General features: G+C 37.1%; 1 protein-coding gene across 1 annotated transcript in view; it reads right to left on the reverse strand.

Annotated features, from left to right (window-relative positions):
* LOC129725608 (liprin-beta-2) overlaps positions 1-25,344 on the reverse strand; it is a 162,037-nt gene that overhangs the window by 88,143 nt on the left and 48,550 nt on the right. The window contains exon 3 of the mRNA XM_055681636.1: positions 18,795-18,994. Within this exon, the coding sequence (XP_055537611.1) occupies positions 18,795-18,994 (200 nt within the window). The remainder of the gene's footprint in view (positions 1-18,794; positions 18,995-25,344) is intronic.

Below are 25,344 nucleotides of genomic sequence, written 5' to 3' on the forward strand. Positions count from 1 at the left end.
GTTAAGTACAAAAAATAAACTTTTAAGTAACTTTCATAGAAAAAACTCTGTAACTCTGTACCCAATGAAGATAGGAATTTTAATTTCATATTTATGCACGTTCTAAATCTTTGCCGAATAAACCATTCCTCTATCTCTTAACACAAAAAATTAGTATTTTTGATATATGAAAACCTACTGTAACATATGCTCGCCGTACTCTAATTATAGTTCTTCAGCTCAACTTCAAGAAAAGTATTGACATCATGATTCATACAAACAATTGTTCCGAAGAGCTAGGATGAAGGTAAAAGGCGCTATGGAATTAAGTTCCACTTCTTGCCTTATTGGACCACTCTGCAGTGTATGCGGCGCGAAAAATAACAAGAGAATTAGAATTATTTCGTGTGATCGGTAAATCGCATACCGCTATTGTGAGAAATAATAAAGGGTTTTAAAATGCCCTAAATCATAATCGAAGAATTTAATGTATTTCTCCGTCACTCGCAAAAACCTGGATGACAGCGATAACAACTACGGGAACATCCATGAATGACGTAGCTTTTTTTAAGTTTTTTGAACACCCCCTCCCCCCCTCCCCCAGCGTAGCATTTCGTCGCAAGGTCAGACACCTCTCTAAACAGACAAAACAGTGATATAAAAAGAACAATTAGAAAAAACCCAATTTTTTTATTTAGCTCCATATTTGCTACGTAGTTTGGCTTGACCCCCCTTCGTCACATTTCATCACAAAACTGCAAACACCCTCCCCCTTCCCACTCGAATGCTAGAAAAAGTGTATAACTGAGCTCTTGCTTCTTTCTGTGTTCATTTCCCAACCGCGGCCGGAGCAGGTATCGAAAATCTTTTACTTTGTTTCCCATTCGCTAGTTTACGAATTTTCGTTTTGCTAGTTCGGCACGCCTATAAGAAGTTTTAGTCTCAGTAGTCACGCATAAAAACTAGCATGCAGAAATTTAGTTTTCATTGTCTATCCGATCACTGTAGCAAGTGGATGATTTACTGGACTAGCAGCAAGGGGCAAGTCGGCTGCGCAGCAGGCGGTGATTTCGCACTTCTCCATAGCAGACAGACTAAAAGAAGAAACCGGCGGATGGCACCTTCCACCAAAAGCATCTCCCGTTGCTTTTGGTCACTGCTAATAGTGACAACCCACAATGAGGACAAATTAAACAAACTAACCGGTGTTATGGGGAGCTGCGCAGCTGCAAGGTTACAGAGTCCGCTTTGTCAAGCGGATGGTCGTGGGTTCGAATCTTAGTAGAACCAGGCCATCCGATGTCAAAAAGGACTTTAAGCATGGGTTTAATCTCAGGCTCCCCACCAGTTACCCTTCCTTTACGCTGATATCTACAATACCTTTGCGTGACTTCCTCTTAGCAAAAAATTAGTCCCTCTCATCAATAAAACTGGCCAGAAGGACGCACGACGAAACTTCTCCAGGGAATTATAATTGGTGATATTTGGCAAGAGGAACGAGTATCGGTATAGTAGAACAGTAAGCGTGTAAGGAAGAGTATCACATTACACACAAGCACTGATTAACAATAATAATAAGCATGCCACTTCTCAATAGCGGAATTGCTATTAACAGAAGTGCGGGATACAGCAGACACCCGGGCATATCTCACAATAGATCTACGATTCTGGTCGCAGTGAGGAAGTCCATACAGGAAAAAAAACCGGTGTTATTTTTGTGAAACACGAAATGAAACTTTTGACGTAGAATTACGTCTTACGGCAATATTCTGGATCAAGAGTGCAAAGAAAAATACCGGAAACATCGATGCACTAAAGTTTTTTTATGTGAGCGATACACGGGGCGTAAAATAAATCAGCGTAGAAAAACCACGTAAAATCTGACATCCGCGTAGAAAAACTTCATTTGCTGAACGTTTTTGATCATTTCTGCTAGTGATTTGCTAGTCAGCCGGCTGAACATAGAATAAACCGAAACAGATAAGTAGAGACAGGTAGGAATTATATCCAACGTACCCTTCTTTACTAACAAAAATCTCCTCCCTGTGATATTTGTGGAGATGCAGCAGTTAACACGGTCTCCAAACAGCAAAGGTCACACTAACATCCATTTCCTATTCCCATCTGCTTGCAAGCACCTGGCCGGCGCCGTTATCGATTCTTAAGGTACTGATTCACTTGAACACTAATACGGTCGGTCACCTCCTGCTCCATTTAACTGACTAGCTGTGCAATTGTACTGATTCGGATCAATCCCGGAGTAGCAACCAATAATATGTACAATCAATTAAACTTAGCTAACCTAAGCTATTCGCCATTCCAGTAAAAGCATAATATAATATAATAACATTCAGAATTGTCCAAAGGTTTGATTTACAAAAAGATCTCGATGCCGAGCTTCCAGAATTGTCTAATTTTTCCAGAAAGTTTGGGTGGTAGTGGACGTCCAGACGTTCAGCCAAGTTATTCAATGGAGATGTACACTTTAAAAATTTGGTTGGTTCATTTTGCATTTTTGATAAGAGCAAAATTTTTAGATCTGCGAGATAATCTTTAAAGTTTGTTTGGAATGCGGCGTAATTTAGCGAACTTGGTTGGTGGGCATTTTATTGTGGAATGCTACCGCTACGGTAGGCAAAATTCGTTGAATTTTGACCTTAACTTATCTCACAATTCCGAATTCCTAGAAACTTACTGACTTCAGCAATTTTGTTTCGAAGGTCATAGACTTCTGGATAATGGACAGTTTAGCACGGAATTCTACCGGTATGTGGTGTTGGTGGGTTGGTTTGTGAACAGTCTAATTCAGAATTATACATGCATTTCTCTGTGTTTTGACCTTTATTTATCTTACGGTTCCGACTTCCTGGAAATTTGCGGTCTTCAGCTAAGTTGTTCAGAAGATCAGTGTGAGTGCAATTCTTCGTATTTTGACCATAACCTATTCCGCGATTCAAGAACGTTAGGATCTTCTGCAAGTGCCATCAGTGATGGTAATGTCAACTAAGAAATATTTTAACTTCGGAGGTATTGCTGAACGATGGTCGACGCCTCTATCCAATTGGCCACGAAATCTATGAGTCACCTCATACAAGCCTTAACACTGATACAGTCCCATGCTATATTTTGTATCCTGCTACAACAGAGGTAGAAAACAAAATAATTTAAATTGTCTAGAGTTTTGTTTAAGGATTGGATCAGTCCGAAAATGTTTCATTACCCTAAAAATTCGCCTTTACGATTGCTTCCATGCCTTGTTTTCATAATTGTGATAATTGAATTCAATGTGCAAAGATTGCAGTATATTTTCAAATAAATGCTGTCTACATTCAAAATTCATGCAAAAACACTGTTTGTATAATAATTGCATTAAAATTGGTATAATTGCTGGAATGCGAACACCTGTTTTGTATCATGATCGGACATGCTTACTTCTGGGACTTTGGGCTCACGGACAGTAATAATTGTGTTTGTGAATTGGGGTATCGTGACATTGAACACGTAGTTTGGGTGTATGCTGAATCTGGTGACGCCAGATCCCTACTTTTTTTCGTTAGGTTCTGAGGTATACAACCCTATGTCCCAATTCATGATCCTCGCTAGTTTTAGTTTTAGTTCGTAGTCGGTAGCGAAGATAAAAAATTTACCTTTAGCTTATAAGACACTCTACAAATAAGATTATCTGGCTCTGTTGAACATTTTATGTATTATGCCATGTTAAATAAACTTTTTGTAAAAAAATTAGCTGAATTGTCAAGATATATTTAGTTTATAGTACTCATAGTACCTTTATGTTTACTTCTAAAATGGTTTTGAATCTTCTCTCAACAGCAGAGCAATTGACACATTCTCTGCGAAGCTACACCAACAAACCAATTTTGGAAATGCATATTTCAGCAATGTAAATATTTTTCCTAGATTCTATAGTGTTTGAACCTTCCAAAAACGTAAATGTCAAATTTTTAGTGTTTAAGAAACTGTAGAAAACTAATTGCAAAGTTCAAGTAAAATTAACAAAAAAACCTGAATTAATCCACCTAGTGGTGCAGAAACCTTTGTTATACTAACTACCTATTACTTTATACTTATAAGACCAGTAAATCACAAATCGTATACCAACGTAAGTCCAATTACAATAACGAATGGAACAAATTTAAAAGATAGTTTTCAGAGGGAGAACCAAATACCCAGAACCAAATATATGAGTGTTATTTTTCGATCACAAAACAATTTTAAAATGCTAGTTAGAAGCAACTCAAATTTTTTCTCAAAATGATCGAACGTGAGGAACAGTAGATAACAATGATGCTGATTTCATACTAGAACAGCAAATACACACGAACAGACATTGCTCAGTTCGTCGAGCTGAGTCGAATGGTATATACGATTCGGCCGTCCAGATCTTGGATCTATTTTGCGTTTTTCGCCCGATTTTATAACCTTTGTTTAGTATAACAAAGGTAACAAGCGTTTTTGGTTACATATTTTTTAAATGGTTACAAATGATCAGGAGTATGTATTTATAATACATTTTTTATGTTATATGACTGTGAAATAAGTGCTTTATTCGATGCCTAAAGGGTTTTGAAGTGAAATTTCAAATATGTTGATCTTAGGCCAATATGAAAACAGGGATAATTTAGCGTTGTAACGTCACGAAAAAAGTACAGTTTTTCCTTACATTTCATCAAAGTAATATTTCGTTTTCTCTTTATACTCAAAAATACCTTTAATTTGATACTAAAAGATCGCAGCTAGGTTGAATACAACTTGAGTTACAACCGGGTTTAATTTGCGTTGTAACGTCACGAAATTTTTTTTCTCCCCTTATATAATATTCGTCTATGTTCAAAAACATACTTGATGCATCGTTCACGTTACATATGTCATATAACAGAGAATAAATTTTGTAAAATGGATTAATGTTTTTAATTATTAAACTGTGGGTCATCCATGAGTAACGTTACATTCTAAAAGATTCTAATATTATTCTATTATATTATATTACAATGCATTGCGTGAGGGGGGATTGAAAATTTTCAGCTTCCGCGTTACGTAACATGCGAATGTTCCCTAAGAGAAAAACTTTTGACGCAAGGTAACCGTATCAATGAAATGAATACTTCGTCCGCATCGCTCAAGCCAATCTTCCGAATGTGTTGGTTATCGCAATTACGAGACGTGACATCACCACATTTAACGATGAGAAGAACATTTTCGAACTACCAACACCATATCGTGAAATAAGCCAGCTATTTATTTTTGGGGCAAGTCTAGATGAAAAAATCTTCAGCGGCAAAAATGCACTCGAATTCTCTTGAATAAGTAGTGTGAGTTTTAAAAAATCAAGGAAATATTACGGGAGCGAAAAAAGCTAAAAAGCGGCATTTTTGTGTTATTATTATAATTTTTGAAAGGTTTCTTGTATTTATTGGAATTAAGGACACATTTGTAAGCTTGTTTTTAATATAAATGCTTAATAAATGCTAACGTACTCAGACATTGTGAAAAAACTACAATAAAATAAATTAAATCTGTTCTACACATAATGTCATATAAGACACTTTTGAGAATATTTATGATACATATGGCACTTATGAAAAGAATTGATTTGATCATAACTCACATTCCTTCACTGAAAATCTCCAAGTTTAAGTTTGGTTCTGCATGCCCAAACATTAAACGACAAAGTAAATTTGTTACGTAGTTTATGGATAACCCCACAAACCAAGTGCATAAAGTAGAAGTAGAAATATATAAAATCAGATATTGAACTGTTTCATATGAAAATGTTTAAGAAATCTGTGATAAATAATGGATATCAACTGATTCATATTTTCGTGACGTTACAACGGAGTGAGAATACCCCTTGCTGAAAAATGAACGTTGTAACGTCACGAAATATAAAAGCTTCTCAAATATATATGTTACCAGTTATAGGCACTCTAAAGATGGCAAAATGTTCGATTATTATTTGTTATCAAATCGTGGAAGAAAAAATTGTTATAAAATTCCAAACAGAGCAGAGTTTTTGACTTTTGTAAGAAAAGTGCCGACACCTCAATTTCTCGCGCGTTGTAACGTCACGCTACATTTTTAATCCCCAAGGTAATATAAACAAAGTAAACAAATATCTTATACATCATTCTTATAGGAAATTTTGTCTACTTTCCGAATCTGTAATAATATCAAAGGGTTTCATGAAAAAAATACAAGTTAGAATTAAAATGATGCCAACAGAATAGTCAAAACGTTGTAACGTCACGGTAGAATGTGTCAATTACACATGTTACATAGGTTGCATTCTAGATTTAGGACCAGCATCAGCCCTACATCCAAGATTAAAGCCAGAAGGATTCAAAATCAGATCTGAGCTCAGATTCAAATCCAAATCCGTATCCAGATTCAAATTTAGATCCAGGTCAAGATGTATACTGTCATCCAGAAGCAGATTCTGACTTGATTTTAGGACAGAAATTTTGAAACAGACAGATTTTGAGATCCAAACCATTCCATATCAAAGTTGAGCTCCAGATCAAGAAACGCAACTCTGGATTAAAATCCAGATCCAAATCTTGAACCAGAATTAGAATTGAAGTCTGCACAAAACCCGAAACCTGAACAAACAATCAGAATCTGAAACTGAACGGAAGCAAGAACTAGAAATGGAATCAGAAACTAGATTCATTATTTGATCTTTAAGCATCTCCACCGCCAGAAATAAATTCAAATTCTGATCTCGAGTCATACCTAGATCTAGAACTCGATCCAGAACCAGAACCCAGACTAAATCTAAAAATGTATCCTATCTAATAGCGCATTAACCTGTTTTTACATTAAAAAACCGGTACGGTAGCGGCACAGACAAATATGAAAATAGTTAAAACGATATTGAAAAAAACTATTGTAGTGTAAACTATGTTAATAATTTATTGAATCACCTCCAAAACCTAGTTTTCAGTATCCAGCATATTTTTATACTCAGAATGCTACAACAAACACAATAGTCGTTCATCATATGTTGAGTCTTTCCAGACTCGAGAACACGTTGATCCAATACACGCTATTACACAAATTATCCTTCTTCCCAGTCGCTGCTGCTGTTGCCACTGTACCTACACATGAATGATTTTCACGTGCCACTGGGAACATGGCAACTTCGATTGAGATCGATATCGGCTGGAGAGCATACCGTCGATCCATCCTCCCGGAAGCCAGTCGTACCATAAAACTAGGCCGGACTGATGCGAGGACGGAGTGCAAAGAGAGAGAGGCCCATAATCGTGCATACATATTGCAAATACGAGATGCATACGAATGTGCTGCCAATCCGGGAGGGTGCGGGGACTGTTGGCACAGTGAGCTCAACCAGGGTAACAGGGTCCGTTCGGTCGAGCAGCAGCATCGTTACAACCATAAGTTTAACAATGTGTCAAACAGCATCGTTCTGATGAAATTGTCGGAGCATTAGGATCGTGAATGGAACCGGATGCTCTGGTATAGCTCTAATCCGAATGTTCGAATGATTGTAGCAAGCAATTTGGGAGAATGGGCGGTATGTACTAATCAAAATTGCTTACCGTTGCAGTTTGATTGCAATTCCCGCACTCGATTGAACCGATAACGACCTGTTAGGACCAGTTAATTTATTTCTACTGAAAACGGTTGCTAAACTGAATATAAATCAGTGGAAGTAACTTTTTTCCCACGCAACATCCTATTGTGAAATTTCACGGTTTACGGTGGTTTCATGCTAATTTCACCCTGACCTTTAACATCGCAGACAAAAGTTTGGGCTTTCTGCGGAGGAAGAACACTGCGTTGGCGCTGAAAAATCTTTCCAAGTATTTATTCATTCCTGGTAGCGGTCGACTTTTTTTGCTTTTTAAAGCAGGATTTGAAGGCATGTTTAAAGCCATCATCGGTTGTGATTCCAACAGAAAGCTGAACACATGTGTTATCCAGCAGAAGTCTTCTTTTTCACGGCACGTTCCGTCCGGTATGGAAGGCATACTTTGTCAACCATGTTCATGATAAAGACATCCCAAAGCTAGTTCAAGAGGAATAAATTAGAGTTTAGTTCGTTTACTATGGTATAGATTAGCACTAGTCGAGAATAAAAAAGCTAATGGAACAAAACAAAACCATGTTGTGGGTCTATTATCACCTCAAGGCTTATCCACATTTTTTTTTGCTTCCCCCGGAAATAATTTACGTTAACGCTTACACATCTTCAACAGTGATGCAAATGATGAAGCTGTAACGGATCTGTGCTTTACTATGCTCAACAGGGCGTGCGTCAACGGTAGTAACTGCAACGGGACCGGGTTAACCTGAGCAACGCTCCCTCGGCAATCGGAAGTGTGCCGTCAGCTGAACTGGGTCAAATGCTAGCGCACAGATTGCGAAGTATGACGACGATTATTAAAAGTTGGATACTAGACCTGTTGAATTTTACATGCTTCTGTATCGAGACTTGGGGCGACTCGGAACACGAAAACGATGGTTATTTGTGTCCTCCGTAAGCCTCTGTGCGCAAATAAAATTGGTAGAATATACTTCTCCGAGGGAGAAGGATGGTTTCATCCAATGGAAACGCCTGGTGGAGGGTGGCAGGCAAAACCGTTTGCTCGTATTGCGTACTTATAAACACACCACATGAGCGCGAATGGTTCACATTTTACCACAGCATAGCAGAGTATGGCTTCAAAGGACTGTGGCAGAATTGTTGTTAAAAGTGCACCGGTTAGCGTGTCGGCTCCTAGTGTACCGAGCAAGCAAGGTATATGATGATACAAAGTAGAAACTGCTACCGTGATTCTATTGACACATTACCTTCACAACACACAGCACAGCACAGCAGGGATTCGAAACGAAAGGCACTGACGTCCATGTGACGTGGATGAAGGTGGATGCTGAGAGACTCTCTTTGATATGTTCGCCTCGGTCGTATCATTGGAAACTGGGTGAAACCGTTATCACGGAGTGATTGCTTTCCAAGTATCGGAAAACAAATACTCTAGAGTTCGCAATGTCAAGCTGCACAACAGCTACAGGAGTAAAGCTGGATAAAGTTACTGACTATAAAACAACTCACAACTCATCACGACTAGACAGGCATAAAAATCAGCTTCAATGAGTACCGTGGGCACCGTCAATCTCGAAAACATTCCTTTCAATCATGGTTAAAGCTTCCACCCCGTAGCAGAGCAAACAGGCACAGTAGATATGTAGTAGGTACACGCGTCAACTACCAAACTAGCAAACATTTTTTCAACACAGCCTCGGGAAACGAACAATTTTCTTGTGCTTTCCAGAGGAATCTTCCGCGAGACATCTTGGGGCCCGAGGACGCTCGGCAGCGGAAGATAAAGTTTTCAAGTTGCAAAGAAAAACAGCAACAGAATGATCTTTTCTTGGCGCACAGGAAGTACGACCGGCAAAGGGGAAGAGTTCAGCTCCAAAGGATGCCGCAGAGTGAAAAGTGTCTGCGTTTCCGTTTGGACGAAAGCTGTGATTTTCGGTTTTATTCATGGAGTGTGTATTTCTGTGAGTTTTTGTTTTAGATTTAAAACATTAACAGTAATTGTGATACTGGATTAAATTGGGACTTGTTTTGGCTGAGAAGCGGAAGATAAAACTGTAGACTAGCACAACAACACCAACACAAAACTTTTGGTTTGTGTTCAACTAGCAGGAAAACATTTTCTAGTTTAGTTCTATAATTTATATTGGAAAATCCGAACTTAAATATGGACTCCTGAGCTGCAGATAGTCGAGCTTTTTCAGATAAAACACTCGCTGAATGACAAAACGTACGAACAATTTATTATTATTTGATATTCAACAAAACGAATAGTAAAGTTCTCACACATTATGGCTCCATGCATCGAATTTTATCTTCCGCCAAATTATGTCTAAACCAGTAACTAAACAGCAACAATAGAAACGACTATTATTCCAAACAACATTGCTCAATTAGAGAACTTACCCGGAAGATCTCTTCCTTGAAATGAATTCCATCCATCATCTTCTTCTTCTGTGTGTGTGTGTCGTTTCTTGCACTCGCAACTGTGACGTGCATCACATCCCCGTGCCTCGCGTCTCACCATTAAGAGATTCCTTTCCAGGTGCTTATCATCCAGACATGAGAAACAGACTAAAAGCTACTGACGGCGGTGGCTGAAGGTAACAGCACCGTAAGCACTAGCTCCTTTGTAATCCGGAAGAGGAGACAGATGCCGCAATCAGGTGTTGCATACCTGACAGCACTTAACCCCAAGGAAAATGGTACGGTTTTTGTAATGTCTGTGAATTTACTGGGTTCCCGCTGAATGCTAAAAGCATCGATTGAAAAAAAAGCATTCTGAGAAAAAGAAGCGGAAATAGCTTTTCACCGGAAGGATGAGCTCAGGAGAGGTCAATCATTTGTGATCTTCCGCTCGACTAACCCGAACCATCTCAATTACCTCCCTTCAAAGAAGGTATAATCATAACGCAGTTCACCTTGAAACTAATCTGAAGTAAATTAAATTCAAATCCCGGCCAGGTTAATCAATCTTTCTATAATTATTACATGTAACTCGGCAGCTGTCGCAGTTTGCCTGCACTTTCTTGTGTCATCCCCGGAGCAATAGATAGATGGGTAGATAGAGTAACAAACTTTCCAGCAGGCAGCAGCATCATGCGGTAATCTTACCGATAAACCGAAGCGCTCGGGGCGTTCGGTCCTGCAGTGCAACATCGCCGGATGCACCCAGTGGGACACATTACGCGTAAAGGTTATTACATAGCGTCATCCATTGCGAGAAGCAGAAGATCCTCGTGAAAGAACGCCGCCCTTCTGCGCTCATCACCCACCCGCGCCTTTCTGCTGTCAGCTCAAATTCAATTACGTATCCGGCAGCGCGCGGCACAACGCGCGTAAGGAAAATTCTCGACAAGCAAGGCTCGTTTCTTGCCTATTGGGTCGTGCCTTCGCCTATTTTCCATCGTTCTTTGTCGTATCGGTGATATCATTGCACATTGACAAGGGTGGGGAGAAGTGGGTACGTCGGAACGCAACAAGTTGTGATTGCCTTTCGTTTGTAAGAATGGTTGTGCAGTCGACTAGATATTGTGAAATAAAAAAAAATACGTGGTATAGAATTCCACTTGCTCGAAAACCAAAAACGAACAGTTAAAGTGTGGTTCTAGTGTAGCTACACAGCAAACACGAACTCGACATTATAGACGCTACGATCTGCTGTTAAATAGAGCATGTTTGTACTGATGCAATATGAAGGCTTGTTTTGTGTCATGATTAGAACAACTTACTTCTGAGACTTCACCGTTCACTTTGCCTGTGCTTGATATAATGATGGATTTAAGTAGGCACAATTCATGAAAAAGTTTTCTTCAGATGGTTTCGTGAAAGTGCCCATTTTGGAATGTTAGGAATAGTTTCAGACAATAAAATTGTCTACCCATAAATACTTGAATTCAAACGAATCTGAAATACACACATATTTTGTTCCAATCATGATTTACTCTGTTCCGATCATGATACAACTTCTATGATCAGATAAAATGATATATTTGAATGTATACACGTAGGATTGACTATAAATTATGTTCCTGTAAACTAGCCGAATATATTATTTCTATAAAGGCATAAAAATAGTCCAAATTGTTCCGATCATGATATATTACGGTCATGAATACCCATTCATGAATTTACGAAAATCTAAAATGTATCTCATATTGAATTGTACCTCGTATTGAAGCATAAACATATTAAGTGTCTTTAAAAACTGAGTTTTATTGTATTTCGTCTACGGACAGTTTATTTTGAAAATGGAATCCGACTAGAAGTGTGAGATAACCTGATTTATGAACAATTTCGAGTAGTTTATTTAATTAAGCTTTTTTTAGCCTCCTAGGCTAGTTCGTCTTCAACAAGTTGTTCATCTAGAATACCCTAAGAGAAGTTCTTCAGTTCGAACCCTCTTAAAAGGTTCGAAATTTCCAATTTGTTTTGGGGGTTCCTGGTGTATACAAATTCTATTGAAGACGGAATTCAAGCCTGCGAATGCTTTGAAACATAGTATCATAGCAGCATATCATAAAAATGTGAAGTTTAAGAATACTGAAGAGAGAGGCATGTTGATAGAGTGTAACATAAATCAATGACTATCATTCAGCAAAATGGGATTATAAAAACTCACTCTCAACATGAGTAGCGTTGTAGTAGGGATATGAGGGCAAGAGATTATTGAAGAGAGAGAATAGGAGAGAACAATGTGAAAGATGCAGTGTTTTCCTGCTACGTTTAATGATACCGCTTTCCGTGCAACGCACAAGCTTTTTACCCTCTAGTGCCCAGGTTATATTTTAGATAGGCTTCGGTAAAACATTCGGAATCATTATAAACACTTTTTAAGTATTGATTAAAGCTTTTTAAAGGGTTTGACTGAAGCCCGCCAAAAGACGGCATTTGGCACTAGAGGGTTAAGTGAATTCAATGGTCAATTTGAGAATAACTTTAGAACTGTTGTTTATCGCATGCTATAAATAGTAGGGTGGCAATTGAAATCGACTTTTCGGATTTCATTTAGTGGTATGACTCAAAAATCTCGTCTTCTCGAGAAAAGTCCCCCAAAAAATCCACCACAGACGTGCCGTATCTTTTATAAAACCAGGTATAGTCGCAAAAGTCACAGTCAGACAGACGTTGCAGAGTCTGAAATAGTATTTTTTCCCCGTATCATTTCACCGGAATAAAGTGCTAATGTCGATTCCCATAAAAAACTGCCATGGCCGCATGGTAGTGAAATAAACGACTACAACAAAAAAAAGCAGCGATGAAGTTTCCCTTTCTTGGTAACTGGTGACAGGGACAAATCCAAGAATTTAAAAAAAACTGAAAAGGACAGGGAGAAAAATCTCAATCTCAGACAAGTTTTTCTATACAACCAACGGTTTCTGTGCAGCAATGCTTTAAATAAAACCTGAATGCAATCACCCATTTAGAAAACATCTCTCGAGTCTAAAAAAATGCTCCATCTGTGGAATACACTCAGTTTGTTAAGCCAAATACGTGTGCAATGTTTCATTCAAATCAAAAATCATTTGACGCGATTTAGCTCCTATGTCGTGATTGAATGATGAAGGTTGCCCCAAACTTGTGGTATAATAATTGATATCTTTTGAATGGTAAATTGATGAAAAGTTAAGTTTAAAATCAATCGTTTTGGTTTAGTTTTGTAGCATTCAACCAATCACCAGCTCGTTTTAATAGCTGAGAATAGGATGGTATAGTATTAAATTATACTTGCTTATTCCGCTTTGAACACTTGTAACGTTACTACTACTAAACAGATCTTAAATACTAATGTCTCAGTTTTCCTTAACTTTTGATATATTAAATGGCATATCATTCTAATTGCAATCCAGAGAAAAATTTGAATAAAAATCAACTGGTTATCCAATTAAGAGCTCGTTTTCCTAATATTTATTTTAAAGCTATCTTCTAACTAGCTCCGTCTTTATTTCAAGTTCTCACAGTTCGTTCTTTTTTCACCTAAGAATGTTGGTATCCAGTGGGTTCGGACCAATAGAGCTCTCTCACATGCAAGAATATAACACGTGTCATGTTGCGACTTATAAGGAAGAAAATTATATTGTTCTCGAGTTGGATAGAAGCAGATACCCAGACCGTTGCGTGTTGCATATTGCCGATGTCCGACTGGGGAAAAATTCTGTTCGTGTTGGCGTTAACTGGTGGCAGACATGTGTATGAAGTTCGAAATGTGATGTCATTTTCAGGACGTTATATTTTTTCACTTAAGTGTTATTGATTTTCGAGAACGGATTCGTAATTTCTACATTTTTTACAGAAATTATTGAAAAGCTATAACCTATCTTTTTTTCAGTTTGAGCTCTAGGACAAAATCTGTGTTTACCAGTATAATTTACGAAGTCCCACGTCTACCATGCGGTTGATTCTTGGATACCACCCTTCTACTATTGATTGACTTTCTGAGAGTCAGAAAATTTTCAAACTTAATGACTCTTTGGAAAGTCGATTTTTTTCAAAAAACCAAATTTTTATTCCTCTTCAAGTGTGACATAATTTATGGACACGCTCAAAATGATTAGTATTAACCTGAGAGGTTGACAAAGTATCCAATATATTGTTCAGAGCGGTTTCAGTACCAACTTCGAACCTAATTTTGAAGTTCGACTGTATTTGCTTCGTGATGCTGTTCTTAATTCGTAGCGTGCTGATCCCAATGCGAGTATCAAATCCCGAGTGTATGTTAGAGAGAAACCAAGAGATACATATTTTGGTAATGATGTAGAAAATATCACGGCATAAAAACAATATCATACGCTAGCCTGGAGGGCTAATAGTGTTCTCGATCAACTAGACTAGTTAAGAGAATTCGTTATCTCTATTTTTTTTCTTCATCTATCTGTTATCTCTATTGTTTTTGGCACATTTTTGCATAAGTAAAATGGTACACCGTGCCCCGGTGCTGAGTCGAGAAAATTTCCACAGTAGGATCGTAACGCTAGCCCCGCCATTGTCCTGTACATTTAACAGTTGGCCTGCGAAGTCTGTGTATAAAAAACAGAAGGTCAAGTTCCTATACGGAATGTAGCACCAAGACTTAGCTTTTTTGCCTTGGAAAATACAAAGTCGGCCATTTGTCTTTCAGCTTCAACAATTGGGCTGAGATTCGTCAGATGGATCACATCGTATTCAACTGAATGCCAACGAATAGTCAAACTTAATAAAGACACATCACATGCTATTCCAATCACCGCGAATGTTCCCCAAGGCTTACATTTAGGATCGCTCCTTTTTCATTTATATGTCAACAATGATTTTTGAATTTTAAACAATATCAATCTTTTAATTCGTGCTGATATTATAAACCTGTTTTTGAAAATGAGAAGAATAATTATTTCCATTCTTCAAAGTATGAAATTAAGTTAAAAATTATTGCTGAAAACCGCAAAACTCTCGAGAGATTGAAATATTCGAATGTAGGTTGAAAATAGGGATTTGTAAGTGTTTTATTTATTACCAACTATTGCAACACTACGAAAAATTGTTCAAAGAACGCTTCTACTTTTACTTTCGAAATTCCTATAAACCTATATTTTTACCATTTTATATAGACTGTTCCGAAAATTATAAATACATCTTCTTTCTTGAATAAAACAAAAAATACAGGATTTTTCGGGTCATTTTATTCTGAAATATAGATAATAAGTGTTTTCTTTCCAGTTTCAATTCAAGTTGGGATTATTTTTCGTAGGATACGCGAGTTCTCTAACTTTTCTTTCAACACAACTCATAAGCTTTTGCACAGTGTGTTCTCCGATCATTTTTACCACTTTAAGCCAATCTTTTTTATATTTTTCAACATTGTCCGCTGGTTTGACATATTTCCTCAGCTTTGCCTTGGTCAAAGCCCAAAAAGTTCCAATAGGGCGAATTTCAGGGCAGTTTGGAGGATTCATCTCCTTAGGGACACATGTGACATTATTTGTTTTATACCACCCTAGTGCATCCTTAGAGTAATGGCAGGAAGCAAGATCGGGCCAAAAGATTGGAGGATTGTTATGCTGCTTAACCATGGGTAACAACCTTTTCTGCAAACACTCTTTCACGTAAATTTCACCATTCATTGTGTCATTCGTAATGAATGGACGAAATATTTTCCCACATTCGCAAATGGCCTGCCAAACCATTACCTTCTTGCCGAATTTTTCGGTGTAAATGGCTTTCACTGGTCCAGGGACATCCTTTCCCTTCGGTGATGTATAAAATTGCGGTCCTGGCAGAGTCTTATAGTCCAGTTTTATGTAGGTTTCGTCATCCATGATAACACACCCCATTTTTTTGTTCAGAAGTTTGTCATAAAGCTTCCGAGCTCTCGGTTCAAAAGATTCAGCTTGTTTTGGATTTCGTTTTGGCTGCTTCTGCTTCCGACGGGTCTGCAGACCCATTCTTCCCTTGGCACGCATAACGTTACTCGCCGAGGTTCCAAGGTTTCTCGCCACATCTCGTACTGATACTGAAGGATGCCGCTTGTATTCCTTAACCTTTTTGTTCATTGTGGGATCACCAGGCCCGGGTTTTCTACCACGTCTTGGGGCATCAGTAAATGTGCACTCTTCACAATACTTCCGCAATGCGGTTTGAACTGCTCCGACACTTATACCTTCTTCTCGTTAATTTTCTTATAGAAAGATCACTCACGGTGCCCCATTTGTGCACAATTCGCTTTCTTTGCTCGGGAGAAAGGCCACGCATTTTCAAAATTTCGCACTAAATGTTAGAAAAAATGACAGCATCTGTTTCTTTTGGATGTAAACAACAGGACGCAGCCAACGTTTGGTGGAATACTGCACGTTATTTGAAATGACGGTTGATCGTAAGTGTATTTATAATTATCGGAACGGTCTGTATGGGCAATTCTCGCTGAAACCAGGCCACTAGGTTCACAAGATCTTTCGAATTTGATATAAATGCACATATTAATTAGGAATAGAGAAAAAATGATGATGCCATTTTTGTTTGATTGAATTTGTTGACACCCCGGACACCAAGGGGTGAAATAGTTTCTAAGAAAGCGGAAATTTTAACAATTCTTGATGTTTTCTTTGAGCTATACCTCTGAAATTTGTTATGGAACCTACTACAAGTAGCACTTTTCTGTAAAGGGGAATCATAGGGCTTTCATTTGGAGTGATCAGAATGTTGGCCGCCATCTTAAATTTGGCGTCATCTTGGATTATATTGGAAAATTCGATTTTGACTCTGTTCACAACTACCGATTTTCGATCCGAGAAAAGCATTGAAAAGTTGAGAAAAAATTCTATAAAATGCAAGAAAAAAATTAAGTGAGCATCAGTGTTAACCTACCAATTGAACCAATTTTTCCGAACGAAGTCTTAAAATAATCAATGCATTCCGCGTAATCAACGTAGTAGCCATATGTAGAAACCCTTCCCTCCTAAAATATCATAGAAACAGTTTGTATACTCTAACAAGTTGGAAAAAGTTAAAATAGTATTTTAAGGCATGGCCGAAATATGTTTGTCTTTTTTTAAAGCGAACATATTTTGGCCATGCCAAGTTTTAACAGCCATTCGGCCATTGCGCGCTAAACAAGAAGCAGCTTGTGACAATTTACAGGTAATTACTCCACGGAATGCATTGAATATTTTGAAACTTCGTTCGGAAAATTCGTTCAATTGGTAGGTCAACACTGATGCTCACCTAAATTTTTTTTCTTGCATCTTTTAGCATTTTTTCTTAGCTTTCTAATGCAGGTCACAGATCAAAAATTTTTCTGATATAATCCAAGATGGCGGCCAAATTCAAAATGGCGTCCGAATTCTGATCACTCCAAATGAAAGCCCTATTATTTTCCTTTACAGAAAAGTGCTACTTCTAGTATGTTCCATAACGAATTTCAGAGGTATAGCTCAAATAAAACATCAAGAATTGTTCAAATTTCCACTTTCCTAGAAACTATTTCACACCTTGGTGACCGAGGTGTTCAATTCAATCAAACAAAAATGGCATCATAATTTTTTCTCTATTCCTAACTAATATATCCATTTATATCAAATTCGTAAGACCTTGTGCACGTATTGGCCTGGTTTCAGCGAGAATGTCTCATGTAAGGACAGTATTGAAATATTTCAATAAAAAACAGGAATGCATTACGTACGTCACAATTTTCTCTAACTACCTAAGAGTTTGTAGCACGTTGAATCAATTCACGTTGAATTCAATTAGGTATGTATGCTCCTGTATAATAAATACCCACCCTTTGTTTGTTTTCCATTTTCTATCACCATTCCAATTCCTTTATGTTTCGATTGTTCAAATGAATTCCGAATGTCATGGATCAGCATTGCAAAGTGATTGATTGATTCAACTTCTAACACCGTGAACACAATTTTTGTAAAAATTTGCTTCATTTTACGGTGCTGAAACTACTAAAACTAAATTACTAATAACCATGATTCGTTAGAGTTTGAATAGAACTGTTGAACTTTGGAAGTATAAATTATGCACGACAAGCAGAGCTAAATTAAGACTGCTAACTGAATTGAATCCAGCTGGGCGAGATTTTTCAGCCAGCTTTCGACCGCCTCCCTGTGCTTTGTTCAGGTTCAGGAATGCTTGCAGAGCAACAGATGCTATGCAAAACGAAAGCAAAGAAAAAAACTCTAGAAGAATGTAAACTTTTAATTGGGCGTATTTATCGATTGGGCAAGTTTCCGTGCCCTATTGGGCTTGAACAATGTTCTGATTTTAAGCACGAATTGCTGGCTTCTGAAAGCTGCATAGATTAAAAGAGGTTAAGTATGATGCTATGTCTATCAAGCTCCATCGATTGCAAAGGAGCGGGTGATTTGCAACTAAATTGGTTCTAGATTCGCACCTTTAGTTTATCCGCTCCTATTGTTCCATTGTTCAATGTAACGTTCAAACTACGATACAAACAGCCATTTCATAATGTGCGCGTTACGGGGCATTCAAGCGAACCACACTTTGATCCTATCTGAACAGCTACTCCAATGACTTTGTGAGTATACAGGTCTCCATTCCTGCTGGGACAAAATAGGCGTTATTAAACTCGTACCCTCCGGACGATATTTCCTTCCTCCATCGGGTTCCGCAGCGCTTGTTATCTGACTAATAAAATTTCAAGCTTCCCTCCTGTCCGTTGGTAGCGAAAGCATAAGCACCGTGTGTATTGCGAAGAACCATAAAATACTAGCTTTTCTGAGAGGAGACTTACCGGCAGATGGGTATCCAGCCAGGTACTGATGATTCCGGCAGTGATTGGATCCGGCGATGGCTGTAGACTTGCCGTCTGCTGCTGCAGCGACATGGCTAGCGATTGGGCCGCCGCCAGGATCGATGTGGACTGTAATCCATGGTGGATTCCCCCGTTGGACGAGGCTGCTCCATCCGGCGAGGACACATGATTGGTGGCACCTGTGCAAATAGACGAAGAGAAAAGAACAAAGCAAGTGAATGTTTGACTTTCCGGAGGTGTTCACAACCAGAAACATTATTATCAAATAATGCAACGGATCAATCGCTTTTGTTACCGTTAGCATTGGCTCAAATTGTCAGTATAATTTTGTTTGCACCTATAGCATGTTAACGTGGTCAGGATAAAACACAATAGAACGACACAAACAAACGGATGCAGTTGTTTGAGCATAGCAAACATGTTCCCCTAACCAGTAACCTAACACCGGTGGCCACTCCTAACGTGAGCCCGAAAGTTTGCACGACTCTGATTGTACAGGATCCACCCTTCATCACGCCTCCGGGACTAATGAGGCCCACTTTGTTGCCTCTTACCTAGGAGGGTCCTCGAGGCGCAAGTGGCGTTAGCTGTTATACTGCCTTTGCCAGCTGCATTTGGACAGAAAGCCCTCTGTATGTTACTTCGGCGATTAGATAAAATTAAGCTTTGTATACTTTGCTGGCGCTTTTGTGAGAGATACCAAAGAAACGACATGCTTGCCGCAGAAGGATCATGGTCTTTATTCTAATACGGCTATAATTCAACGGATACATTCAGATAGCGTGCAGCAGATGATTTAAGTGGTCATCTATTTGCACTGGTTCATACGCCGTTTCGCTGAAGAGCTTTAATTATGATGTCCAGCTAATGTTGACTGCAGTACTGTTAAAATTAAATAAAAATTTAAACCTGCAAAATACATGATACTGGTATCAACTAAATCCTTTCAGTCTACCGAACCAACGATAAGTAGTAACACCGTTCCAGTTGTCGCCACCATAACCGGCAAGCCGTCAGTGGCTTGTCGCCCGCTTGCTGACTGGCTGACTTCATGCCAGAATCGCATATCGTGCCAGGAACCGCTCTGTGAAAGTGTTATCCATTGGGATAAGGTATCCTTGTGGCAGCCGGTGGTCGCGCTTACTGCTGCTCAACCGGCTGCTCAAATCTGATGTAAACTCAAACTTTCGTCCACCCAACCTCCAGCCCGTGCCAGCCTGCCTGACAAAAGCGAGCAGTTGATGAATTTTTGATAGCGCACACATATTCCTGTCTGGCAACCGTTTTTGCCACAGACTCACACACAACCCTAGACAGGTTGGTTGAATGCATTTGCGAGAGACGCCACGGAGCACGATGACGGGACATGCATTTTCCATCAGAAAATCGATATTTCAAATCACAACTAAACGTGTCAGTCAGTCAGTTGGGCTTGGGCGGAACTTTGGAAAGGTGAGATGCCGCTGTTACAGCAAAGGTTTGGTGGAAGGGAGTGCATTTTGGTTGAATGATGTTTGATTATGCAACAGTTTGCAGGTGGAGTCTGACTGATGCAACGGGAAAGTGGTGCTACCGAAAGTTAATCTATAGAGAATTTTCAACGTTTTCAACTATGAATAATTCATCAAGCAAATTAGTAGAGTTAGAGAAAGTTTCTAGTTGTGTAATCGGATCAACGTTCGCTTCAATTGGTGCAAACTATGTGACCCAACTCGTTTCCTCATACGACTAACTTGAAAAAAAGATTTTCCATTTCCAAAATAGGTTTAACATTTACAATATCTTCGTACATAGAAAATGTTGAAGTAAATAAAGAAAACAATAACTGAACAAATTTTATATATCATAAAAAGTTTTCTTTTAAAGCAATAACAGGTTAAAACAGAAAATCGTCATACCAGCAAACTATTAAAAAAAAAAAAAAAAAAAAAACAGGACAAAACAGGACAAAACCAAACAAAGTCCAATAGAATAATAAAGCCATTAAAACAAAAAAAGAAAAGAAACAGTGAATAAAGATCGAAAATCAAGAAATCAAAACAAACACGAAGAATAAGAGAAGCAAAGATTTTTCTGAGACCCGAAAATCTCAAATTCAGTATGAAAGCGTGAACATGATATAAACAGAAAAATGCCAGACATTCAATTTAATGAAATAAATGCGCAAATCTTAGGAATGCGGAAACGGAAAATTGCTACTAGGAAATTAAGCAGGAAAACAGAAGAAAGGAAAAACACGTATAAACTGAACAAAAAAATACAATATTTTGTTTAAAAAAAAAAAAAAAATAAAAAAAAATGTTGAGAATTAAAATTCATATCCTGAACACGAAAAATAGCAAACCTGACAAACTGAAGACACGAGGAAAGTAGTCATATGTGACAATGAAGATCACAGCAGACTTTCAGTCGTAAATCTAAAACGACCGTTGGCTCTCGCACACAAGAGAAATGGACATTCGCGATTCGAAGAGTAGCATCCCTCGTTTGTGAAGTTTATTTGGTTTAATTCTATTTAATTCTATTTCTGTTGAGAAATATTATCACAAGATCATGATATAACAAATTTCCAAAATATCAGCATACAGCGTGTGTAATTTTCATCTTCAGAAAAAAAATATCAAAATACAGTTAGGAAAATGTCGTAGGAGCAAACAGGCTTGTCATTTCTCTTCAGAGAATCGCTAGCGTATAGTAGAATATCTTCCACTGCGAGAACAACTTCTAACACACAGGTGGGCAATGCGACGAATTTGCTTGAAGAGAACAGCGAATCGTATATATCTGAGGAGCTCACAAATAAAAACCACTGTGAAATCTGAAATATTTCTCCAGAGGGATAACAAAGCAGTGTGGGCTTTCTCACACGAATGGACATTACGCACAATAACTACACAACAGAACTCACTACAGTGCTTCTACTCTGTGTCTTTTAAGCATACATCAAATGAGGAGAGCATCTAGGTAAGAAAGTAGATTGCGTTATTTGCTTTGCATCTCAAAACTAAAAAAAAATTTGAATTTAACCGCCAGTCACACATGTTTGCGCTTCGAATTCTATCAAATTTATCTCAGCAGTGCACTCCACAGTGTGTTTTTATGTATCTTCACTAGAGTGATTCACTACTCTTGTTTAGCTCAATTTTGGTGCGAGCAGTAAGTGAGTTAAATTGTCTGCGAGTGACAGAAAATCAGCACAAATCAGAAGAAAAAAGTGTGCTACAAAAATCGCTACACGTCAATGTCAGCAAAAAATCGATTTTCACAGTGAAAATTTTTTTTACCCTGACCATTTCGTGCCTGCAAAAATTTAAAGATCAGATAGAATCCGGAGAGAGCAAAATAACAGATGAAAGGAATAATAAAAAACTCTAAACAAAAAACAAACAAGAAGAATAAGGCAATAGAAGTTTAGAAAAACCAACTCCGAAGAAAAATAATACATAAAATTAATCAAAACGTCAAAAACGGAGAAACTTGCAGAATGGAAGGCATAAAAGTACTATAAAATAAAATAAAAAAATGCCCAAATGATAAAAATTGGAGAAAAATATAAAAATCAGTGACCTAGAAGAAACAATGGAAGTCAACTAGAAAAAATATAAGAACAGAAAAAAAAACACAGAAGAACAGAAGGAGAAATGAAGAAAAACAATGACAGGAGCTGTAAATAAATAAAATAAAAAAAGAAAAGTAAACTCTACATTAAGAAATAAAGCAAATAAACCACAGCAAAATAAAAACTACAAGCTAAGAAACTACCAGCGTAGAGGTCAAAATAAACCAAGGAAATAAATAACATAAAGAATGGAAAATACACGGGTGCCATAAAATAAAAGAAAAGAATCGTTCAAAATTATTTATTCGGATGATAATATTGTGGAAAAAACATAAGAGAAAATATCAGCGAATCAGCAGAAATACAAAGAACCACAAATGAACAAATCCTGAAAGAACAACAGAGTTAGAATGTCACATGAATAGAAAAAACCAAAAACAAAAGGGAAACAATTACATAAAAACTAACAAAATATAAAATTCTAAAAAATTAAAAACAAATTAAAATTAAGAGCATACGAAAAAAAAACACAAAAGTAAACGTCGAGAGAACAAAGAAACATGAAGAGTAAAAGATACGCAAATGATATATAACTAACGAAAAAAACGTCCAAAACAAAGAAACCTGAATCTGGAAAAGTCAGTGAAAGAGAATCAAAAATAGAACAGTGCATAATAAACTTCTACCGCCAAGCATAACAAGATGAGCCAAAAAACTAAAAAAAAAAAAAAACAAACAAAAAGAATAGTAAAGCGAGCAAAGTAATTAATTTAACGAGTCATTTGTTCTAAGTCTAAGTCACACCAGCTGTTCTCGTTCATTTTCGACATTCTCGTGAAATTACATACATGGCTCGCTTTACTGAACTTAAAACGTAGTCTAGCAACAACAAAATGGAATTGGTTCGTAAAGCAGGACGAAAAGCAGAGCAAACAAAAAACAATTGAAAGAATAAGAGTAGAGAAAATCAATAGAACAAAATATCAGACAAATAGAACAACCTTAGACATAAATACAAAAGAACTAATTAACACAAGAAAAGAATCGTCCAACCAGATACATATTCGAAAAATGTAAAGAGAAAAATATACGAAAAAAACACAGTGGAACAAAAGGAACAATATAAAGGAAACCGCAACATATAATGAATAAAACAAACAAAGTTGTTAAAACATGAAAAAATCGTTCAAATAAAAAATCGGGGCAAAACAATGTAAAAACAAGCACAATGAATCAGAGGGAGCAATAAATACAAAGTTAAAGTCAAAATGTGAACAATAAAAAACAGAAATAGAAACAAACAGAGAAAAGAACAGAAACCAAATATATAATCACAAAAGAAAAAATAATGCTAGAATGAAAAACCGAAAAAAATAAAACAGCACAATAAAACTCAAAGGTTCATAAAATACAAGAAAAAAGGTAAGAAAAACGAAGAAACACAAAAAAAAAACAGGAAAAACAAATGATGTATAGGAGCCAATACATCAATTGAAAGAATCGTTCAAAATTAAAAATCCAAATAGTGTATTGTGAAAAAACTATAAGAAAAAAAAACCTGTGAAACAAAAAAGCAATAATATAATAAGATGAATCGAAAAGAAAAAGAAAAACATATAAAAGGAAGAAGAGAGGAAAAAAACAGCAAAAATTCAAAAACAGAAGTACGAATGAACAAGAGTTAGGAAACAACAGAACAGAAAAATAGACGAACCGGAAATAAGAGAAATCATTACATAAAAACTAACCAAAAATAAAACATTAAAGAAAATGAATAGCAAAGGAAAGAAAACACGCAAGTCAACATCGAGAAAACAAAGAAACATGAAGAACCAAAGATACACAAATGATATATAATTAAAGAAAAAAATCTCAATATTGAAAAATCAGTGAAAGAAAGTTACTAAGAGAAAAAAAACGAAATAATCGTCAACCGCAAAACATTATAACATAAACCCAAAAAACCAACGAAAAACAAACAATAAGAATAGTAAAGCGAGCAATGTATATAATTTTATCTAAGTCTAAGTCAAACCCTCTGATCTTTTTAATTTTTCGGCATTCTCGTAAAATTACATGCATTGTTCGCTATACTGAACTTAAAACGTAGTTGAAAGACAAAAAATGAAATTAGTTTGAAGAGACGAAAAGAAGAGCAAACGAAAAAATGCAAGAACAAGAACAACAGAACAGAATATCAGAAGAATATATAAAAAACAGATGAATAGAACAACTGGAGACATATATGCTAAGGCACTAACTAACACAAGAAAAGAATCGTCTAAAAAAATATCCGAAAAATGTAGAGAAAAAATATAAGAAAAGGAGTGAAAAAAACATGAAGAAAAGGACCAACAAAAAAGGAGGAACAAATAAATATAAAAAGCATAAGAATGATAACCTAAAAGTGAACATCAGGAGAACAAAGACACATGGAGAATGATAGATGGACAAATAATATAACTTGAAAAACAAACTTGCCCAGATAAACAAATCCAGATTCGGAAGCATCAGTGAAAGAAAATGAGCAATATAATAAAACGAAATAAACGTCAACCGCTGAAAATAATAAGTTGAACCTAAAAACCAAACAAAATTGCCTAAAAGAAGAAGAAAGGAAAAAGGAGCAAAAAGTTGAAGAGGTTGTTTATAGGACACGACCGTAGAGGTAACGTAGAATACGACAGCCCGTCTTATGCCAATGTATTTCTTGGAATAGGTTTGGGAATACACTGAATTGGGGTTAATTCTTCAGATAAACTTTGAGATTAATTGTGTTTGTCCATGCCATTTATTGACAAGTGAATATTTTTTCAACATGACAAAATTTTTTATTTAGTTTTGAATGATTCAAAGTGATAATCAAATTCTACATGAGGTGATTTGTTAGCAGTTATGAAAATTTCAACCGCTATACTGCTAGCCACGCACGCTATAAAGCAAGCACGCACGCTATATAGCAAGCCACGC

This window comes from Wyeomyia smithii, chromosome 2, assembly GCF_029784165.1.
Source record: "Wyeomyia smithii strain HCP4-BCI-WySm-NY-G18 chromosome 2, ASM2978416v1, whole genome shotgun sequence".
NCBI lineage: Eukaryota > Metazoa > Arthropoda > Insecta > Diptera > Culicidae > Wyeomyia > Wyeomyia smithii.